Source organism: Microtus pennsylvanicus, unplaced genomic scaffold, assembly GCF_037038515.1.
Source record: "Microtus pennsylvanicus isolate mMicPen1 unplaced genomic scaffold, mMicPen1.hap1 Scaffold_53, whole genome shotgun sequence".
Lineage (NCBI taxonomy): Eukaryota > Metazoa > Chordata > Mammalia > Rodentia > Cricetidae > Microtus > Microtus pennsylvanicus.
The window spans coordinates 16,718-37,101 of NW_027460987.1; the positions used below are offsets into that span (position 1 = coordinate 16,718).

The following is a 20,384-nucleotide window of genomic DNA, read 5'->3' on the forward strand; positions in this document are numbered from 1 at the left end:
TTATTCCTCTGAATTTCTGTTTTCCAGTGATAAAACTAAGTAAAATATAAAATGTTAGAGTGCCATGTTGAATTCTGAATTATTATCTATTGGGTAAAGAATGATTAGTAAGTGGTTTGCTGGTTTGCTTCCTCTGAGATCCTGTAAATTGTATAAACTGGTGCTACATTTTTTTTTGAATTTCAGGCTGGTCCCTGCCTGATGTCCACTCCTGAACTGAAAACATGGGCAAGGCAAATAACGTGACTGAACTGATCATCACTGGCCTTTTCCAGGATCCAGAGGTGCAGAAAGTGTGCTTTTTGCTGTTCCTTCCCGTGTATCTGGCCACAGTGCTGGGCAATGGCCTCATTGTCACAGTAGTCAGTGTCAGTAAGAGTCTGCGTTCCCCCATGTACATCTTCCTCAGCTCCTTGTCCCTGGTGGAGATCTGTTACTCCTCTACTGTTGTCCCTAAGTTCATCATTGACTTACTCGTCAAAGTTAAAACCATCTCCCTGAAGGGCTGTCTGACTCAGATATTCTTTTTCCATTTTTGGGGAGTTGCTGAGATATTTTTGCTTGTGGTGATGGCCTATGATCGCTATGTGGCCATCTGCAAACCTCTTCACTATATGAATATCATGAGTCATCAAGTGTGTCACATGCTGGTGGGTGTTTCGTGGCTGGGGGGCTTTTTGCATTCTCTAGTTCAGGTTCTTATCACTATTCAGTTGCCCTTCTGTGGTCCCAATGTGATTGATCACTACTTTTGTGATCTCCAGCCGCTATTCAAGCTGGCTTGCACTGATACCTTTGTGGAGAGTGTCACCGTAATGGCTAATAGTGGCTTAATTGCTCTGTATTCCTTCCTAGTCTTGGTGTCTTCCTATGTCATTATCCTTGTCAACTTGAGGAATCATTCTGCAGAGGGGAGGCGCAAGGCCCTTTCCACCTGTGCCTCTCACATCACTGTGGTCATCTTGTTCTTTGGACCTGCCATATTCCTCTACATGAGACCTTCCTCTACTTTTACTGAAGACAAACTTGTGGCTGTGTTCTACACAGTCATCACCCCCATGCTGAATCCCATCATCTACACACTCAGAAATTCAGAGGTGAAAAATGCCATGAGAAAGTTGTGGGTCAGAAAAACGTAAGGATGCTAGTCATGGGGAAGGGGAAGGGCCTTAGCCCTGCCTCAATGAGGGAAGAGGACAGTCCTAGTTGACTTCCCAGGGGAGGCCTTAAGTTCTCTGAGGAGCGTATTGGAGGTCAGATGGGGGGAAAAGAGGGGAATGGGAGAAGAGGGAGGGGGAACTGGGATTGGTATATAACAAATAAACAACTAAAAAAACCCCTAGGGATGGAGTGAAAGACAGCTAAAAGAAGGAATTTATTTTAAAATATGTAAATTATCATTGGCATGAATCTATTTTCTGTGAGATATTATAAAATGGTGGTCATAGACATAAGGATATCACATTGCTGCTTCTGTGATTCTTATTAATAGGTCAAAACTCCATGGTAGCCTAGTGTTGCCTACAAACACAATGCTGATCTGCCCCTCTGGAAGTTTATGGAATTTGATTATCTTCCTGGTAACTGCTTTTATCATGCCTTGAGTGATTTGAATATTCAAGCCAAGTGAAAATGTAAAGCCCATTAAAAAATTCGTAGTTTTAGGTAAGCCCTGAAAGCATACATACAAATAACATTTTACAGACTGAACGGGATTATATTTAGGAATATTTATGTATATAAACACATATGCATGCAATAATGATTAGTGAAAAAAAGAGGCTGTGAATTTGAAGGAGAGAGGGGAAAATTAAATTGGAAGGTTTGGTGGGAGGAAAGCGAAAGGGAAATGTTGTAATTAAAAGAAGAAAAAATGAACCTTTTCTCCCAAAGAAAAACATGTGTTTTAAAAAGAAACAGTAACAAATTTATGGGGTAGAATATAATAATCTCAATATATGTATGAAATGTAAAGTAATCTATCTGATTGGGGAAATTGTCACGTGTATCACCTTGACCACTTAGCATTTCTCATGTTGGAAAAATTCCTCATCATCTCTACTAGCAATTTTGAACATTTAATTATTGTTTACACCTGTAATTATTATGAAGCAATGCAAATCAGTAGAAGAAATTTCTTTACCCAGATGCACCCAGCATAAGGTGAATATTTTTATAAATACCCTATGAGTAAATTTACTCTTTGCTTTATTTATTTAAATACCTCAGGATAACAACTTAAAAAAAGAAAGTTCTTTACATTTAACTTAGAAAGGGAATGAGCCAGAGGAATTAATCAGGAGATATTGGGGGATAAGGCTAACAATCTGATTATCCCTTCTATGTGGAAAATGTATCATTTAAATTGCATCCAAGGATTTTTCTGTTATTCTGATTGCTTCTTAGGATCTTGTATGATATACCAATTATGATCACTAGACAAGTCCTGTGAACAATTTCAGTTCTTGTGACATTTTGGCATTTAAGAAATTACTTTAGTGCCTCTTACAATGTTCAAAATTTATAAATGAAGATGATACTAAAAATAACATACACATTCCAATTTGATCAGCATCAGCATCATTTATTGGAGATGATGTCTTTTTTTCCAGTGTCAATTTCTGTCTTTGTTATAAAAAATTAGGTATCTATAGGTATGTGGATTTATGTCCGTATGTAGAAGATTTCAAATAGACCATACTCAGCACCCTGGACAAAAGTCAACCCTAAGTGGACCAAAGACCTCAACATAAAACCAGACACACTGAACCTGATAGGAGAGAAAATGGGGAACAGCCTGAACACATTAGCACAGAAGAGATGGCTTTCTGAACAGGAACACTGTCAATACAGGCACTAAGATCAGTAATTAATAAGCAGGTCCTCACAATAATAAAAAGTTTTTGCAAGACAAAGAACATATCATGAGGACTAAGAGGCATCCTCAGAATGGAAAAAGATTTTTATTAACTCCGCGTCTGAGAGAGGGCTGATATCCAAAATATATAACTCAAGAAGCTAAGATATCCAAAACCCAAATAATTCAGTTGAAAATGGGGTACAAACCTAATCAGAGAATTTTCAATAGGAGAAATGCAAGCAGTTGAGAAACATTTAAGAAATGTTTAGCATCCTTAGCCATGAGGGAAATGTAAATCAAAAGTACATTGAGATTTTATCTTATACCTGTCAAAACGGATAAGATCAATAACACAATGCTGGAAAGCATGTGAATTAAGGGGAGCACTCATCTATTGCGGATAGGGGTATAAACTTGTACAGCCACCATGGAAATCAGTATGATAGTTACTCAGAAAGATAGGAATCAATTCACCTCAAGATCTAACTATACCATTCTTGGGCATATACCCAAAAGACACTCCATTGTACCACAAGGAAACTTGCTCAGACATGCTCATCACTGTTCTACTCATAATACCTAGAAACTAGAAAGAACCTAGATGTCCCTTAACAGAAGAAGGGAGCAAGAAAAGGTGGCATGTTTACAATGAAATATCACTTGACTGTTAAAAAATAAAATCATGAAATTTGAAGGTAAATGGATGGATGGTACTAAAAAACATCCTTTCTTAGTAGAGAGATGGAGCATCTTTGGTGCCACTAAATCTTATGAATTTTCCTGTTTTTCTTTTTTGTATGTGTTGTTTGAAGCTTTAGGCGAATAGTGTGTTTAATGGCAGCACAGAGTCTTCATTTTCTTGTTGCTTCTGCTGTTTCTTGTTCATGCATGAATGTTCACAAGTGACCATCAATTTCCCAAGAAATTGCTCTACCTGGGATGACTTTATTTCCTTTCCTTTTTTTTTTTTTTTTGGATTTTCGAGACAGGGTTTCTCCGTAGCTTTTTGGTGCCTGTCCTGGAACTAGCTCTTGTAGACCAGGCTGGCCTCGAACGCACAGAGATCCACCTGCCTCTGCCTCCTGAGTGCTGGGATTAAAGGCATGCGCCACCACTGCCCAGCTATTTCCTTTTCGTATACAGAAAACTTGTAGAGTCCTGATTTAAACCACCTGCTTTGTGAAGGATTGCTTTCCTTCTTGAGAAGAATTGTTTCCAAAATTTTTATTGCTCTATCAGTTTTTAGTATAATGATTATAAATGTGTTCCTCAAAATATAATTTTTCAAGTAGAGGACTATTCATGGTCTCTTCCTAGTAGATGTGAATATCATAGCTAATGCTTTGTAACTATTGATATGTAAACAACTCTTGTGGCTGATGTGCAATTCTTGATGCTCAAGCCTTACAGATGCTACTTGAACATTTTCACACTGAAGAGCACATTTTTTTCATTATTAAATTTTAAAGGATCTCTGGCTCTGAAATTCTTAGGATGTTTTGATTGTCTTCCAGCTATAGCCAGAGAGTTAAGGTGCCCAACTTCTGTGAACAACAGTTTTTACCTACATTTATCAATACAAACACTAGTAAGCATCAATATGAATATCTTGACTATTTAATCTGATAATATACATGTTGAATTTTTTTGAGTGTCTGTGTGAATATGCATGTGTGTATGTATATCTGTGTTCACTAGCATCTGAAGGCCAGATCTCAACTTCAAATATTATTTCCCATGTGTTGATCACTTGGTTTTTTGTTTGTTTGTTTGTTTGTTTGAAAACAGAATCCCTTATTTGTCTAATGTATGCTGATTTGGCTAAGCTGGGTAACCAATGAACCTTAAAATCTTCCCTCTCTCTTCCTATCTGGAACTTTTAAGCGTTCCACATCTATTTGTTATACTCAGCTCCTCATACTTACACTAAGTACATTACTGAACTAGCTTGTCAAATCACATATAACACCTTTGGGAGTTGTGTGGCCTAAATTTGGACCAGCATATGAGCCCTTGTCCAATAGGTTCCTGCAACGTAAGACCCGTGGAGTCGGTCAGTCACTCAGCAAAACCAGTGGACATTGCCACGGAGCAGAATATTGCTGGGACCGTGAGGCCTGAAAGCTCTCTTGAATATTGTTGTTTTTGAGAATATGTGCATATGTTTTTCACCTTTTACCTTTGTAATTACAAGATGTTTTGATGAACACAGATGAACACTTCCAATATGTATGTTTAGTTTTGATTCATAATAATAAACTTAACTCCACAATCGAACTAGACTTGGAGAGTGATGAGGATAATATGGATTATAAATAAAATTAGTGAGAGTGGTTGTTCTGGTATGGTGAGTAGAGGGGGCAGAGATGCTTTCCTGAACTACAGAAGGAATGGTCTTGTGGGTAATATGTCTGAAAGTCAAAAGAATTAGAGTTGTTCATAGTCAGCAATGGAGATATTCTTTCTGGTCTTACCATTCTTGGACCTTAAACTCTCTGTAGCTTCCACAATGCTCATGTCTTCTTTCACTTTCGCTAACATCACCTGTTTGCCATCTAGCCACTCAGTCTTGGAATGCAGTTGAAAAACTAGGAACAGCTGGTGATTGGTCCAGCATTTTCCATGGGCAAGATGCCAGTGTCTGTTTGCTTCAGGCTGAAGTTCTCTTCCTCAAATTTCTTCCTATAGATGGACATGCTACATTACAACATGTGAAGTTGTCATCCTGGAATAAGAATTTTGGAATAATTCTGTGAAAGGAGTAATCCTTTCTTTCTAGTTTTTAAAGCATAAAATTTTCCTGTTGTCTTTGGAGAGTTTTCTCCAAACAGCTCAATGAAGATGTGGCCCAAGGGCTTGCTGTCAGCCACAATGTCAACGATCATGGTGAAGTTGACCATGGCTACAGCAAACATCAACAGGGGTGAGTGGCGCTTGCAAAGCCAACATTTTCATTTCAGAAGAAACAGGTATGATGGTATGAGTAGAGTGGCATAGTTCATCAACTGCTTACCCTGATTTAGTGCCTTTGGGCTATTTTACTTATGATCTGGTATTTATTTTCAGTGGAAATGTATGGGGGAAATACATTGAATTTGTTTCATTCATTACCTTTCCATTGCATCACTAAAATTGTATGGCTATGTATGTAATTAATTGAAGCCGTCTGATTTTGTCCTTGCATCATATTTCATTTGGTAAATTTTTACTCTAGAGAACAGGAATTCTATGGGGAAGTTGGTCTCTTGACTACAGTGTGTAGCTTCGTTTATTTTAAATAGTATAAATTCTATGCACTTAATCACAACTCTTGGAGTCTGAGTTAGGAGGTAGGATTCCTGCAATGCAACTGGATCTTAACTTTTCAGGTGCTTTTTGTGGCTTTTATTTCTTAGATTCAAATATCATCATCTATTCTAACCCCTTGAATTTTCTTTGGGATTTGTCTTAGGTGTTATATTTGTTACTTTATAAAGCTCCTAAGACCACTGGTGATTTATCCTTGAGGATAGGTCAGATCTTTGAGTCATAGTTGTACCCACCACATAGTTCCTTTAAGGATCCAGATGTTATGAAGAAGCACTGTTTTTTGAGCTGGTAATTGGAAATAACTAGGATGTGGACATAACCTCTCTCCATTTATGTCATTCCATCTTTGAATAGGAAGTAAAATATCTCCCTGAATTCTTTCCGTATCACCCTTAGAAGGTTTATCTGATATTGATCTGGATTTGGTGCATCATGCAGTTGGTGAGATATCTGTTGGGTGGTGCTCTTAGTTACATGACTTTATTTGCTAAGAACATGATTTAAAGGGAAGTATACAGAGGTCATCCTCATCTCACTGCATTATAAATTTCATGTTGGGTGCATCTTGGGAGTCTTTGAATTCCCTACTGTTCTACGATTTTTTTTTTTAAGGCAGAGCAAGCACACAGCAGCTCTTCTGACTTAAAGGTAGGTGATCTGCCAGGAAGCAAAGTGCAAAGTTTCCTAGCAACCACATGATGCTGGACATGAATTTTGCTCCCAGAGTCAGAGCTTATTTGTTAAATGAGGTAGTTTCTTTTGGATATAAAATTTTGGAGACTGTTGTTATTTAAATTGATAATTTTACACAGCATTACAGAGTCTATTTTTAAAGTCCTTTGTAACTTGGGGGTTCTTGTGAGGTACCATTTGAATTTAAGGAAGTTGGAGCTAATAATTAAAATAACAGTCCCATTGCTTCACATCGTGATCAGGCATAATTGACACACAAAGTTCTGCTTTCTGTTTTTTCTCAGGCATGGTACCATTTGGTGTAATGCAAATTCAAAGAGATTATTTGATATATAGTTTCCATACTCACCTACTGATTTGTGCTTCCATATCTTGATCACTTTGTCTTCTCTATTTCTAGGTGAGGCACCATAGTGGACTGAAATGATGTATTTATTGTCTGCTATGGGAAGGAGTAGGAACAGAGAATTGGGCATTATAGAGAGAAGAAATAAGAAAAGTCTCAGATGGTAGATAGGTAAATAAGAGTTACTTTTCATTGAGGAAAGCTACAAATGTATTCTTCCCCTTGTTGACAAAGCTTGAAAACATCGGTCCTTACATGAATTTTCTTCTCTCTGAGTGTCTCAGAATGGTTCTAATAAATTTACCTTTGTTTTTGTAATGAATCAGAAATATTTCAATAGAACATCAGGTAAGAGTTGTGTTTGACTTGTCAAATGAATACATACCCTGCTTCTAATAGTTGGCCATTTTTATTTCTCTTTACTTACATGCTGCACACATGGCATGTCCTTACTATGTACAGTGTTGTAGTTAAAGAGCACAGGTGTGGTACTCTGGTTGCCAGCTTTCAAATCCTGGCTATGCTGCTGTGTAAACCTAGACAGTCTAATTTACTTCTATGTGTTTATGTTTTCTCATTTGTAAAAAGGGAGAGACAATAATCACACCAATTTTACAGGTCTGTTGTACATGCTAAATATATTAATTCATATAGAATACTTATAAAGGTGCGATATGTTAGGAAGTTTTCTATTAACACCAAGATGCAAACAATTGCAAAAAAAATTGTAATTTCAACATTAGATGATTTATTTCTTAGTAAGGGATAAAAATACAGAAGCAGAAATAATAAAAGATCATATTAATTTCTTTGAAACAAATATGGGGTACTAATGAGACAGAATTCTACCGAGCTTTATTCTCATAGCAGTGATGTTCATTGTACAACTTAGAAGGAATACCAAAGAAAGAGGTAAGAGCATTTTAAGTTAGAATAAAGACTCATAACGTTCAGATAGCAGATGACAATAAGGGTGCAAGGAGTTTACAGTCAGCTTAAGAAGGGCCTTACATTTCCTCTAAAGATATCAAAACTCATGCTAAAGGTAGTAGGGAATAGTTGGTAAGATTTAGTAGAGAAGAAATGCGGTTAGATTTGTATGTAAGGAAAATGGTTGAAGTATTTCCCCAGTGTTTAGAGAGGAGAAGATATAATATGAGATCGTGTAATTAATACAAACTCACTGAACCAACAGGACTGCAGTTGCTCCGAGAAGATGCATAGGACCAGAAGGGACAAGGAGTGGGTGTTTCTGGTGCAATGAACAGTGTAGGTTTATAGAGGCAGAGAGGAGTCTGACTCCAAAATAGATAAGTTGAAGTTTGTTGATCAATAAAAAGAATTGTTGAGGTGGCTCATATTTGAAAGCCATTAAAAGTCAGTTAGGGGGACCAGGTTTGCCCTGGTTATTTCCAGGTGACATGTTATTAAACACTAGTGAGAGGAACTCAGGCTTGTCCTGGTTATTTCCAGGTGACATGTTATTAAACACTAGTGAGAGGGACTCAGGCTTGCCCTGGTTATTTCCAGATGACATGTTATTAAACACTAGTTAGAGGGAGTCAGGCTTGTCCTGGTTATTTCCAGGTGACAAGTCATTAAATACTAGTTAGAAGGAGTCAGGCTTGTCCTGGTTATTTCCAGGTGACAAGTCATTAAATACTAGTTAGAAGGAGTCAGGCTTGTCCTGGTTATTTCCAGGTGACAAGTCATTAAATACTAGTTAGAAGGAGTCAGGCTTGTCCTGGTTATTTCCAGGTGAAAAGTCATTAAGCACTAGTTAGAGGGACTCAGGCTTGCAGCAGAGTGATCTGAGGAAGGAAGGGTGTAGTAAAGCAATTTTCTGATTTCCATTACAGGAAGAATGGGGCAGGGCAGCTGGAAAGTGAAGGACTTTGGTAATTTAGTTATCAGCTTTCTGGGTGTGAGGAGATGACCCCAAGATGGGGGAGGAAAGAACACACTTGGGATCTGGTATGCATACAGGTGAAATTAATGTGATGTGCTGGTTGGATATGGGAAATGAGCTAGGCATACGAATGACAGGTTGACATCAAAGCTCTAAAATCAGGCAGCTTAGAGGGTAATGGGATCACCAGAACACGTTCTAGATCTTACTTGCTCTTAGAGGGTAATGGGATCACCAGAACACGTTCTAGGTCTTACTTGCTCTTAGGTCTTCTGTGAAAACACAGTGTAGCCCAACATTTGTACGCCTAACCCGTCCATATCTTTTTGCTTCTGAATGAAGATGTGGTAAAGTGATTCTGCATTGTCTCCCTATTTAGCAACTTGATTTCTCAGGTGACCGGATATTCTTGGTGTTTCAAAAGCCTTGCACTAAATTATTGTTCTTATTTCATAGCACATGCCATGATGAATTTGAGCATATTCCTTGTTGTGTCCTTGAATTTAAATGTAATTTTGAAGTTGAATAAGGTTTCTTTAAAAGCATTAGCTCTTTGAGTCAGTTTGTTTTTGGTTCTATGAATTTCTGACTTCTCTTTCTCTTCTGAAGTCTTGCCTTTTATTTCTGCCACACAGAGATATTCTTCCTAAAATATTATTGTGACTCTTGTTTGAGTAGAGAGAATATTTTCACGTATATTTAATGCTTTGCATTTTTTCCTGCTTTAGAAAGTATGAGAAACATTGTTTTGGTGTCTGATAAATTTGGTTTGTCATTTTGTTTATATGGGTGTTAGCCTAACTTAACAAAAATAGCATTTGAGTTTGAGGAAGATTGCCTTTCTTTCTTACAAAGATGGCAACAAATATGGTCTTATATTAGTTATCAGTGATCTTCACACAAGGAGACATACAGCTATCAGCAGCAGCTTTGGATACATCCAACCAGCTGTGGCAACTTCAGATCCCATCAAAGGGAACACTGTCTCTATAGCACTCAGACAGAAGTTGTCCTTGAAGTAGATTTGGAAGTTCGTCCTGGAACATTTCACACAAAAGAGGAAAAGAGCCCAGTTGGGTGTACCCAATTTTTCCTTTCAAATTCAGTCCACACCTCTATGTCAGGGTATGGCATATATACCCTATGTTATAGATATGTTTCTACAGCATCCTCTCCTTGGAAGGAGACATCAGGGGTAGAGAGGAAATGCTCTTCTACACACCTTTAGCAATGTTTTAACAACTCTTTCTCCTTAACAAAAACTTAGCTCTGAAGTGTTGCTGGTTTCCAATGTGCAAATACTGTCCCCACAACCTCATCCCATTTCAATCAACCAAGGTGACATCACTGAAAGTGCACTTGGGATAAGATGCATCCAAAGCCAGAATGTCCTGGTATCTAGACACCATACCCTCAAAACTTGTATACAGGGGCCATATCTGTTTACATTATTGGAAGGGGAAAGAGTGTGTGTAGCCAAGGAAAGAAGACAGTGCAGGGGACTTTGGTGGAAAATAATCTGTGAGAAAATAAGTTCCTGAGGTGCAAAAAAGAAAGATGGGGAACACGGGTCAGTCATAGATGTACCCAGGGGATTTCCTAGTGGGAGGGCATCTATTTAAATGCTATGCAAATGACACAAACAGGCTTTCCACGTGAGTGTTTCACTGCTTTTTGAATATCTTATGTGCATTAGAGAGAATCCCACAGTCAGAAGCACTTGTCTGAGTCTTAAGTTTTACCACATTCTATGTGATCTTTGGCAAATAAATATTGATTTCTCTAACTATTCATTTTCTACTGATTTTCATTTTCTAATAATTAAAAGAAAGGTAATTAAAATAAATTGTTAAATAGACAATGTTTAATATTCAGTAAGCTTACCTCAACATATTGTAAGCAGTTTTTCACTCTTTGATGTGATACAAACATTGTGGATAATGTCATAGCTATTGCTTGTTTTGTTGTAGGTCCCTCAGCTACTGGTTTCTGGCACACTTGATCTGACGCCATGGTCAGCATTAATAACGTGACTGAACTGATCATCACTGGCCTTTTTCAGGATCCAGAGGTGCAGAAAGTGTGCTTTGCGCTGTTCCTTCCTGTGTACCTGGCCACAGTGCTGGGCAATGGCCTCATTGTTGTGACAGTCAACATCAGTAAGAGTCTGCGTTCTCCCATGTACATCTTCCTCAGCTCCTTGTCCCTGGTGGAGATCTGCTACTCCTCTACTGTTGTCCCTAAGTTCATCACTGACTTACTCGCCAGAGTTAAAACCATCTCCATGAAGGGCTGTCTGGCTCAGATTTTCTTCTTCCATTTCTTTGGGGTCACTGAGATCCTCTTGCTTACAGTGATGGCCTATGATCGTTATGTGGCCATCTGCAAACCTCTTTACTACACAGCTATCATGAGTAGGAGCATGTGTCACCATCTGGTGACTGGTTCCTGGGTGGGGGGCTTTTTTCATTCCATAATTCAGATTTTTATCACTATCCCCTTGCCATTTTGTGGTCCCAATGTGATTGACCATTACTTCTGTGACCTCCATCCCTTATTTAAGCTGGCCTGCACTGACACCTTTGTGGTTGGGGTTATTATGTTTGTTAACAGTGGATTATTCTCTGTGTTTTCCTTCCTTTTCTTGGTGTCCTCTTATGTTGTCATCCTGTTCAACTTGAGAAATCATTCTGCTGAGGGGAGGCAGAAGGCCCTATCTACCTGTGCCTCTCATATCATGGTGGTTGTTTTGTTCTTTGGACCCGCCATTTTCCTCTACTTAAGACCTGCCTCTACCTACACTGAAGACAAACTTGTGGCTGTGTTCTACACTGTCATCACCCCCATGCTGAACCCCATCATCTACACACTCAGGAATGCAGAGGTGAAAAATGCTGTGAAGAAGTTATGGGGCAAGTTGGTGAACTCCAGTGTGGAACAAAATTAGAAACATGAAATTATAAACAGCATGCCTAATATGTCAAGAACTTGAATCTGACTTTCATAATCAGTGAAGGCACAAGTCAAAATCTATATGCTCATGTTTTGTGTTTATTTGACTTCCATCATGTCATAGGTATCAGTATTTTGGAGTATTGGGCTATTTTACAACTCTTCTCTAGTGATCTGTAGTGTGTAAGATTGATGAATAGAACTTCTGTAACATGTGTATGCAAAATGTAGCTCTCACATCAAAAGGAACAAAACAATATGAATTAAGTGAGAACGTAGACTCAGGTTACATGAAACACTAGGTTTCACTGTGGTGACAGGTTAATAGAACCAAAAGTCATACATCAAGACACTTTTCAAATACATTGGTGAGAACTTCAGGTTGATTGGTTATGGAACACTGTGTGCATGAAATCTCTACTATAGGCTTCAGATAGTGTGTGCTGGTATTTTTGAGTTGGTGAAGTCGGTGGTCTTTTAAGTAATTAAATACCTCAAAGATTCATGTGATAGTCACAAGGACATTAGGTTAGCCACAGAGGTAGACAATGGATGGCTATTAATGACACTAAAGCTAGCTCATGATAATTTGGCATGAGTCTAACACCCCAGCAACCCATAATTATAAAATTCGAATTGATCAGTCAGTTTTTTAGAATCTTTTTTTTTTTTTTTTTTTTTTTTTTTGGTTTTTCGAGACAGGGTTTCTCTGTGGTTTTGGAGCCTGTCCTGGAACTAACTCTTATAGACCAGGCTGGTCTCAAACTCACAAAGATCTGCCTGCTTCTGCCTCCCAAAGTTTTTTTAGAATCTTAAACACGTGTGTGGCTTTCCTCTGGGAATCTTAATTTACAAATGAAATCCTACCCTGCCAGTTTTGTGACATTTCTCCCTAATGTTAGCATACTCTGGGATGTGAAAGGAACTTGGCATCTAATGACAAAAGTTCATATTTCACCTTGTTTCACACTTGCAATTTTGGAGGTACTCTTAGGGTACCTTTCCTGATTTTCCACATATATTTCCTAGGCTGACAGTACTGAATCATCAACCTTTTCCTCACCCTCTACATCTGTGTTCTTTCCAGGTAACCTTACATGGCAAGTCATATATAACAGGAACTAAGCTATATGATGAATAAAGACATCAAGGTGATGCTAATAGTATTTACCATTTGGAAGAGGATTGGGGCAGATATGAAAATACCAAGAATCAGGGAAGAATTTTCTTAGCAGTTGCCTTAATTGAACCATAGATATTAAAATGGCATTAATATATTATCTTGTTTAAAAGATAATCAGCTTTATGAACTCCATGGGAATGTCCCAAATCTCTACTTGAAAATTTTATCGGAGTGATTGATATGAATTCTATGTGAGTAAATAGCTTTTGCATATTTCAAGGCCTTTCACATTCATATTACTTCTTAAAATCTTCAAAGCAACTCTATGATGTTAATGGAATAGTAGTTAATCATTCAGAAAGTATAGCTTCAGATATTTAAATGTCATTTAGATTCAGTTTGGGTTGCAAGAAAGAGAATCTAAAATAAGAGAGTTGTGAAGAAGTAAACAATTCAGCGTAGAAACATTCTCTCTCATGTTTGTCCGTCATCAAGCCTTTCTTTTCCAAGTTTAGTTCCTGTCCCGAGATGAGTGCTGAAGTTTCATTCACAACGGTAGTATTCAATTGATACAGAATTTATATCCAGTGAAATTTAAAGATCTTAAGAATGCAATCCATTGATTATTGACAAATTTACACACTGTTTTCCTGAAATCTAAGAGAAGACATGTGCGTTATCTTGTGTACTTTCATGTATACCACCTCCTCCTCACCCAACAGTGGTGGCTGCTCTAATTTCTATCATTAGGTGTTAGTTTAGCATCTTGTTGTATACACAGAAATACTTGGATGATGGTTTCTCTCTTTATATTGGAACTTTTTCACTGATTTTAATGTCTTTGAAACTCATTTGTACTATGGATTACAATAATTTGTTATTTTCTTTATTGAGTGGTGTGCCACTGCATGAATACATTACAGTAAATAAAAGGTATTATGTTGCTGGACATTGGTCATATTTCTAATATATAAGACAAAGAAGGGTTGGTGAAGATGTGTGGTATAAAGTAGTCCCACACTAGCTCAGAACTGAGTATAATGAATGACACTTTATTGAGGAGTAACCTTGCAGATCATAGTTCTCTGTATAGGTGGGGAACAGGAACTGAATAGAGGAGCAGAGCAGCCTAGAGAGAAAGAGCGAGGGCACACAAACTTCACAACTGCATTTATACTGTAAGAGACCATGCCCAAGTGGGCTTGTATCTTAAAGGCTATGTTGGCTGAAAGAGTTCCAACAGCATCTTCCCCTTTTGTTTAAATAAGAGAGTTACAAGCCTAATATAAAATTATATACAATAAGAACATATTTCAAGTATAAAAATTAGAATTACAACCAGCACAAACAATATCAAGCAAGAAACATATGCTAAATGTTTCAATAATTATCCTATCCTAAGGAGTCTAAGTCTTGTGTGAGAAATGGCTTGGCCAAGTCATGAGAGGAAAGTAACTACAACTATCTAGTCTTCAACCCCATCAAAGACCTGAGAAGGGAAATGATATTACTTGAGTAAACAGGAAATACAATCAAGCAACTTCCAAAATGTGCAATAAATGAAAAAGACAACTGGCTACCTGGGCAATCATCCAAAGTCTCATTTGCAGTGTTGGAGCAACCAACTTTGGCTAAGGCCTAGAGTAACTGACAGACCATTTTCAGAGGCAGGAAATATTTCAGAATTGTCTTACGCTGTCTTGGCAAGGTTTGGCAGTCTTTTCTCTTATATCCTGCTTGTCCTGCTTAGACACCATGCATTTTGTCAGTGGTCAGTGGCAGTTCTTTGCCCAAAGGCCAGTTTTGCCAAGAAGAAAACAAGCTTCAAGTGGAGTGTCTTCAGTGCCCAACATTCTCTCAGGAATAGATTGGTGATAACACTAGTAATCGTGTCTCACGTCAACAGAAACCTAAGTTATTTAAGTGCCATATTCTACAGATCTTTGAAGTGACTGAAGATTGCCTATCTATGTGGAATACAATCTCTATATATCTAAAGAATCTGATTAGTCCAAGTGTGACAAACTTGGACAGAATTATAAGGGCTTTGTTCCACCTTACTTAAGTCTTTGGATTTGTAACTTTTTTTTTATTTATTTGCATCAGTACAAAATGTATAGGCTCCAGTTAATGGTGTGTCATGTACAATGTGGGGAAGAATCCAAGTAGTTCTTTTTATAAGGTTAATTCTGTCACCTTTGGGATAATTGCTATTAACCTTTCCTAAAAAATTGTGCAAGCTCTTTGCCAGCGTTTATTGCCTTCCCATAAATTTTAATTTCATCAGTAGTAAAAGGGACTTTATAATCTTTTCTGGGTCTATTCCTGCTAGTTGATAAAGTGTGAATTTTACTTTTATTAATTATATAATTCAGAGGCCTTTACCACATAAGTTTTTAATTTTCTCTTGATTTATGTGGTAAAAATATCCATTCTAAGATAATACCTTCGCTCTGCATTAAAATTACTGTAGGGGAAATTCTGGAAGGTAATATGTCTAGATTGCAATTAAGATTTGGATTCACCTTGACCACATGTGCCTTCTATAATTTCTCTTCAACCCAAGTCAACTCTTTCTCAGTATAAAATATCAATTTCAATGTGTGGGTGCACCCCTCGCGGTCCTGAGTTCCATGCTCGTGCTCTCTCTCTTTCTGCTCCTGATTTGGACCTTGAGATTTCAGTCCTGTGCTCCAATTTAGGTCTCTGTCTCTTTCTCCTTTCATCGCTTGCTGAAGGTTAATATTCAGGAGGATGCCTATATGTTTTTCTTTGGGTTCTCCTTATTTAGCTTCTCTAGGATCACTAATTATAAGCTCATTGTCCTTGGTTTATGGCTAGAAACCAAATATGAGTGAGTACATCCCATGTTCCTCTTTTTGGGTCTGGCTTACCTCACTCAGGATAGTGTTTTCTATTTCCATCCATTTGTATGCAAAATTCAAGAAGTCCTTGTTTTTTATTGCTGAGTAGTACTCTAATATGTATAAATTCCATACTTTCTTCATCCATTCTGCCATTGAAGGGCATCTAGGTTGTTTCCAGGTTCTGGCTATCACAAACAATGCTGCTATGAACATTGTAGAGCATATACTTTTGTTGTATGATAAGGCCTCTCTTGGGTATATTCCCAAGAGTGGTATTGCTGGGTCCAGGGGTAAGTTGATCCCGAATTTCCTGAGAAACCGCCATACTGCCTTCCAAAGTGGTTGCACAAGTTTGCATTCCCACCAGCAATGGATGAGTGTACCCCTTTCTCCACAACCTCTCCAACAAAGGCTATCATTGGTATTTTTGATTTTAGCCATTCTGACAGGTGTAAGATGGTATCTTAAAGTTGTCTTGATTTGCATTTCCCTGATCGCTAAGGAAGTTGAGCATGACCTTAAGTGTCTTTTGGCCATTTGAAGTTCTTCTGTTGAGAATTCTCTGTTCAGCTCAATGCCCCATTTTATAATTGGGTTGATTAGCCTTTTACGGTCTAGTTTCCTGAGTTCTTTATATATTTTGGAGATCAGACCTTTGTCAGTTGCGGGGTTGGTGAAGATCTTCTCCCAGTTGGTGGGTTGCCTTTGTGTCTTAGTGACAGTGTCCTTTGCTTTACAGAAGCTTCTCAATCTCAGGAGGTCCCATTTATTGAGACAATGGGGATGTTCTATTGGGAACTCACCAAGGCCAGCTGGCCTGGGTCTGGAAAAGCCTGGGATAAAACCGGACTCTCTGAACATAGCGGACAATGAGGACTACTGAGAACTCAAGAACAATGGCAATGGGTTTCTGATCCTACTGCACGCACTGGCTTTGTGGGAGCCTAGGCAGTTTGGATGCTCAACCTACTAGACCTGGATGGAGGTGGGGGTTCCTTGGACTTCCCACAGGACAGGGAACCCTGATTGCTTTTCGGGCTGGGGGGGAGACTTAATTGGGGGAGGGGGAGGGAAATGGGAGGCGGTGGCGGGGAAGAGACAGAAATCTTTAATAAATAAATAAATTTAAAAAAAAAAGAAAAAAAAATAAAACCCAAGTAATGCAAAAAAAAAAAAAAAATAAAATAAAATATCAATTTCCTGGGACTATTTAAGTCTTTGTCACCATCTAAGGTTTTGTTTAAATGAATTATTATATCAGGTGTTATGCCAACAGTGGGTAATAGATTGAAAATGTTTCCAAACAATCTTTGAAAGTCATTAAGAGTCTGCAATAGGTCTCTCCTAATTTGAACATTTTGTGTTATAATTTTCTATAAACTTTTATAAGGTAGGTAATTGGTAGAATCTCCTCTTTGCATTTTTTTCAGGAGCAATTTGTAATCCCATTTAGGCAAAACTTTCTCTACTTCTTCAAACATTCTTTCTAAGGTATCTGCATTTGAATCAGAAAGCAAAATGTCATTTGTTGTTGGAGACTGTTCATTTGTTCCAGGCCACTCAGACCCAAAATAATCATGCAAAAACTATATTATTTGCAATACTGTTTGGACAATAGCTTAGTTGTATTTTCTAGCTAGCCCTTATATACTAAAATAACACATTTCCATTAATCTCTGCATCACCACAAGGTTGTGGCCTACTGGAAAAGTTTTGGTGGGCTCCAGCAGAGACATCTGTCTCCTGCTTCTACTACAAGGCTTCTCACCTGACTCTGGCTTCTTTCCTCCTCTATCTGCTTGGCATTCCCACCTTTCTCTATTCTGCTAAGCCACAGGCTTATTCATTAACCTATAACTAAACAGATAATGAATAAAGAGATTTATTCATTAACCAATAAAAGCAACAAATAGACAGAAGAACTTCTGACATCAGTCATCCATGTAATGGTAAATTATAGATTAAAGAAATTGTTTACACCCATAAATTCTCCTTTTCCATAACTTACTTGTATAAGACACCAAAAAACAAACCTAAGACCTAACAAAGGTAGTCCATATGCCTGATCACATTGCAAGATTTCCAGTTATGTAAAAGTTCAAGCCACTGTCTTCTCTCCAAATGTTCCTAGTTCTGTGGAAATGTTTGTCTTTTTTAAATTTGCTGGTATGTATATTTCCTAATCATTAGTGTCATTTTATTCGAAGCCACCAGATTAAACTTATGATGGGTATGTGAATTATCACCTATTAACAGACCCTCATGGGTCAGTGTTCTGTGAACACTGGATAAATTCAACTGCTTTGTATTTCCCTCTATCTAATGTTTTCTATAGAGCTTTTTGAGGTTCTGCTTCCCATGAGGCATTCTGTCTTATTTGGAAGGGAAGAGACTACAGATCTCTGGGGAACTCCTTCCTCTCACCTGATCATGCCTTCTCCCTCGGTGTCATTTAGGCAACATGAACTTAATGCTGGGCTGTCTGACTGATCAGTTTTCTATGGAACATCTGGGAGGTAAGTCTACTTTTCTTTTACTTAAAAATCAGGTAGAGTTGAGTCTTTATACATATTTTCTGTATCTCCAAGTCTAAAACTGAAAGAGGAGCAGATGTATTCTGCTATTTCAGGGAAGTAGGGGTAGGTTATAATTGGCTTAGTGTTTATCTATTGGCTCACCAAGAAACAGTGTGAATTCAGACTTTTGCATATGTATAGTCAGAGCAGCAAACTCAGAAGAACTCTGGTGTGACTTTAGTTTTTTGTTCATGGGTTTCTTTCACGTGTGGTTACTTAGTGTACTTTGAAAGAAAAGGGAGTGGTGCCATGCGATATATAACATACTAGCAATGAAGTAGTGAGAAAGAAATAGTCTCTACCTTAAGGAAGCTCACACTATAGCTAGACAGATGACTACATAAATAATTATGATTCAGTGTGATTGTGATAAGTGCTGTCATTTCAAAATGTCATGAGATAAGAAAGACCATTGTCTGTAAGAACCTATGGATGTGGCACAAGAAGTCATATGATGATAGCTTAACTTGTACCAGGGGATTGGGAGTGGCACTTATCTAGGGCCTCAATCCCTGAAGCATGTGTTATCTGCATGGTATTGTTTGGCAACTTAGCGTCTAAGAAGTTAAAGAACTTTCTAGATATCACACAGTTGACACCTGAGAAAACCTGAATGTGTGAGCCCATCTTGTGAGCAGTGCCTTCTACCATGAATGGACTTTTTGGTGTTCACCCTCTTTTACTTCTGTGTTTCTACTAGGGTGTCCCTTTGGGCCTGTAGTGAACTAAGGAGGCGAATCTTTGTGATATGATTGGAAGTTATCTGGCTCCTATTGTCAGGTACCCTGGATCTTGCTGTAGGAGAGACTCTATGGATGCATAAAGTCCTCAACTACTTTGGACAAAGTTTAGCAAGTACCAGGATAGTTTCAAGTCAGTTAGTGGCAGTCTGGGTGATTTCCTGAGGAGATAGATAGCTGTTTCTAGGAAATGCTGCCCCAGAGCATCAGTGGACACTAGAAAAACGATGTCAGGCTACTCACATGGGGGCACAGATTTAGAGGAAATGAGCATGCCCTCAAAGAAGAAAATTGTGCATGGGTGAAACTATGGTGATGTCATCAAGTAAACAACTATATAAAGTGAGAATTCGAAGGAGAAGCAGAATGAAGATCACAGACTATGACTGTGTACAGGATTGTGGTCTCTCTAAGGGGTGTGGTGTGTCAAGGACCACACCATCGACATGTCTTCTGAAGACACTAATGAGTATTTAAGAGGTTGAATACCAGCCCCGCTGCACACCAATAAATGAAAATGAGCTCGGAGAAAGGCAAAGAAGAAAATCTGTATAAAGATGTTCAAAAGTACTAGAAAAGCATCTACCTTGGATGTGACGATTATCCTATCCTGGATGCCCCATGTTGTAAAATAAGTGGATTTATTGAGTTTTTAGTTGGTTTTCCCTCTTTGACTCCACTCTCTGCAAATAAGTCTATGCTCCTCAGCTGACATATCCTTGATTATTGCTCATTGACTATAGGTGAAGTCTGAAGTTACTACACCCCTTCTTATGTCAGGGGTACTCTTTTCCCACAGCTTTACATTTAGCTATTCTCTCCAGAATTCCAGTCATACACAATGCGTTAACACTTTATCTCTTTGGTACACTCTTCTTTCTATTATTAACTCCTACTCAATTTTAAATGCTTAGTTCACAGGTTTCCTGCAAAGGATTTTATTAAAAATTTAATTATTTTATGTTGTCTTTTGTATCATTTCAGATCATACCACCCAACTTGCTCCCTC

At 38.1% G+C, this 20,384-nt stretch overlaps 2 protein-coding genes across 2 annotated transcripts; both read left to right on the forward strand.

Annotated features, from left to right (window-relative positions):
• The first annotated feature begins 209 nt into the window (after positions 1-209).
• LOC142842306 (olfactory receptor 4B1-like) lies at positions 210-11,124 on the forward strand. Its single transcript, XM_075959124.1, has 5 exons — positions 210-1,135; positions 4,375-4,448; positions 4,885-4,970; positions 5,692-5,783; positions 11,088-11,124. Exons 1-5 carry the CDS (start codon positions 225-227, stop codon positions 11,122-11,124), a joined length of 1,200 nt encoding a protein of 399 aa, XP_075815239.1. The 5' UTR covers positions 210-224.
• Positions 11,125-11,128: 4 nt separating this feature from the next.
• Positions 11,129-12,064, forward strand: LOC142842307 (olfactory receptor 4B1-like). The gene has a single exon (XM_075959125.1). The coding sequence runs from the start codon at positions 11,129-11,131 to the stop codon at positions 12,062-12,064; it is 936 nt and encodes a 311-aa protein (XP_075815240.1).
• The last annotated feature ends 8,320 nt before the right edge of the window (positions 12,065-20,384 follow it).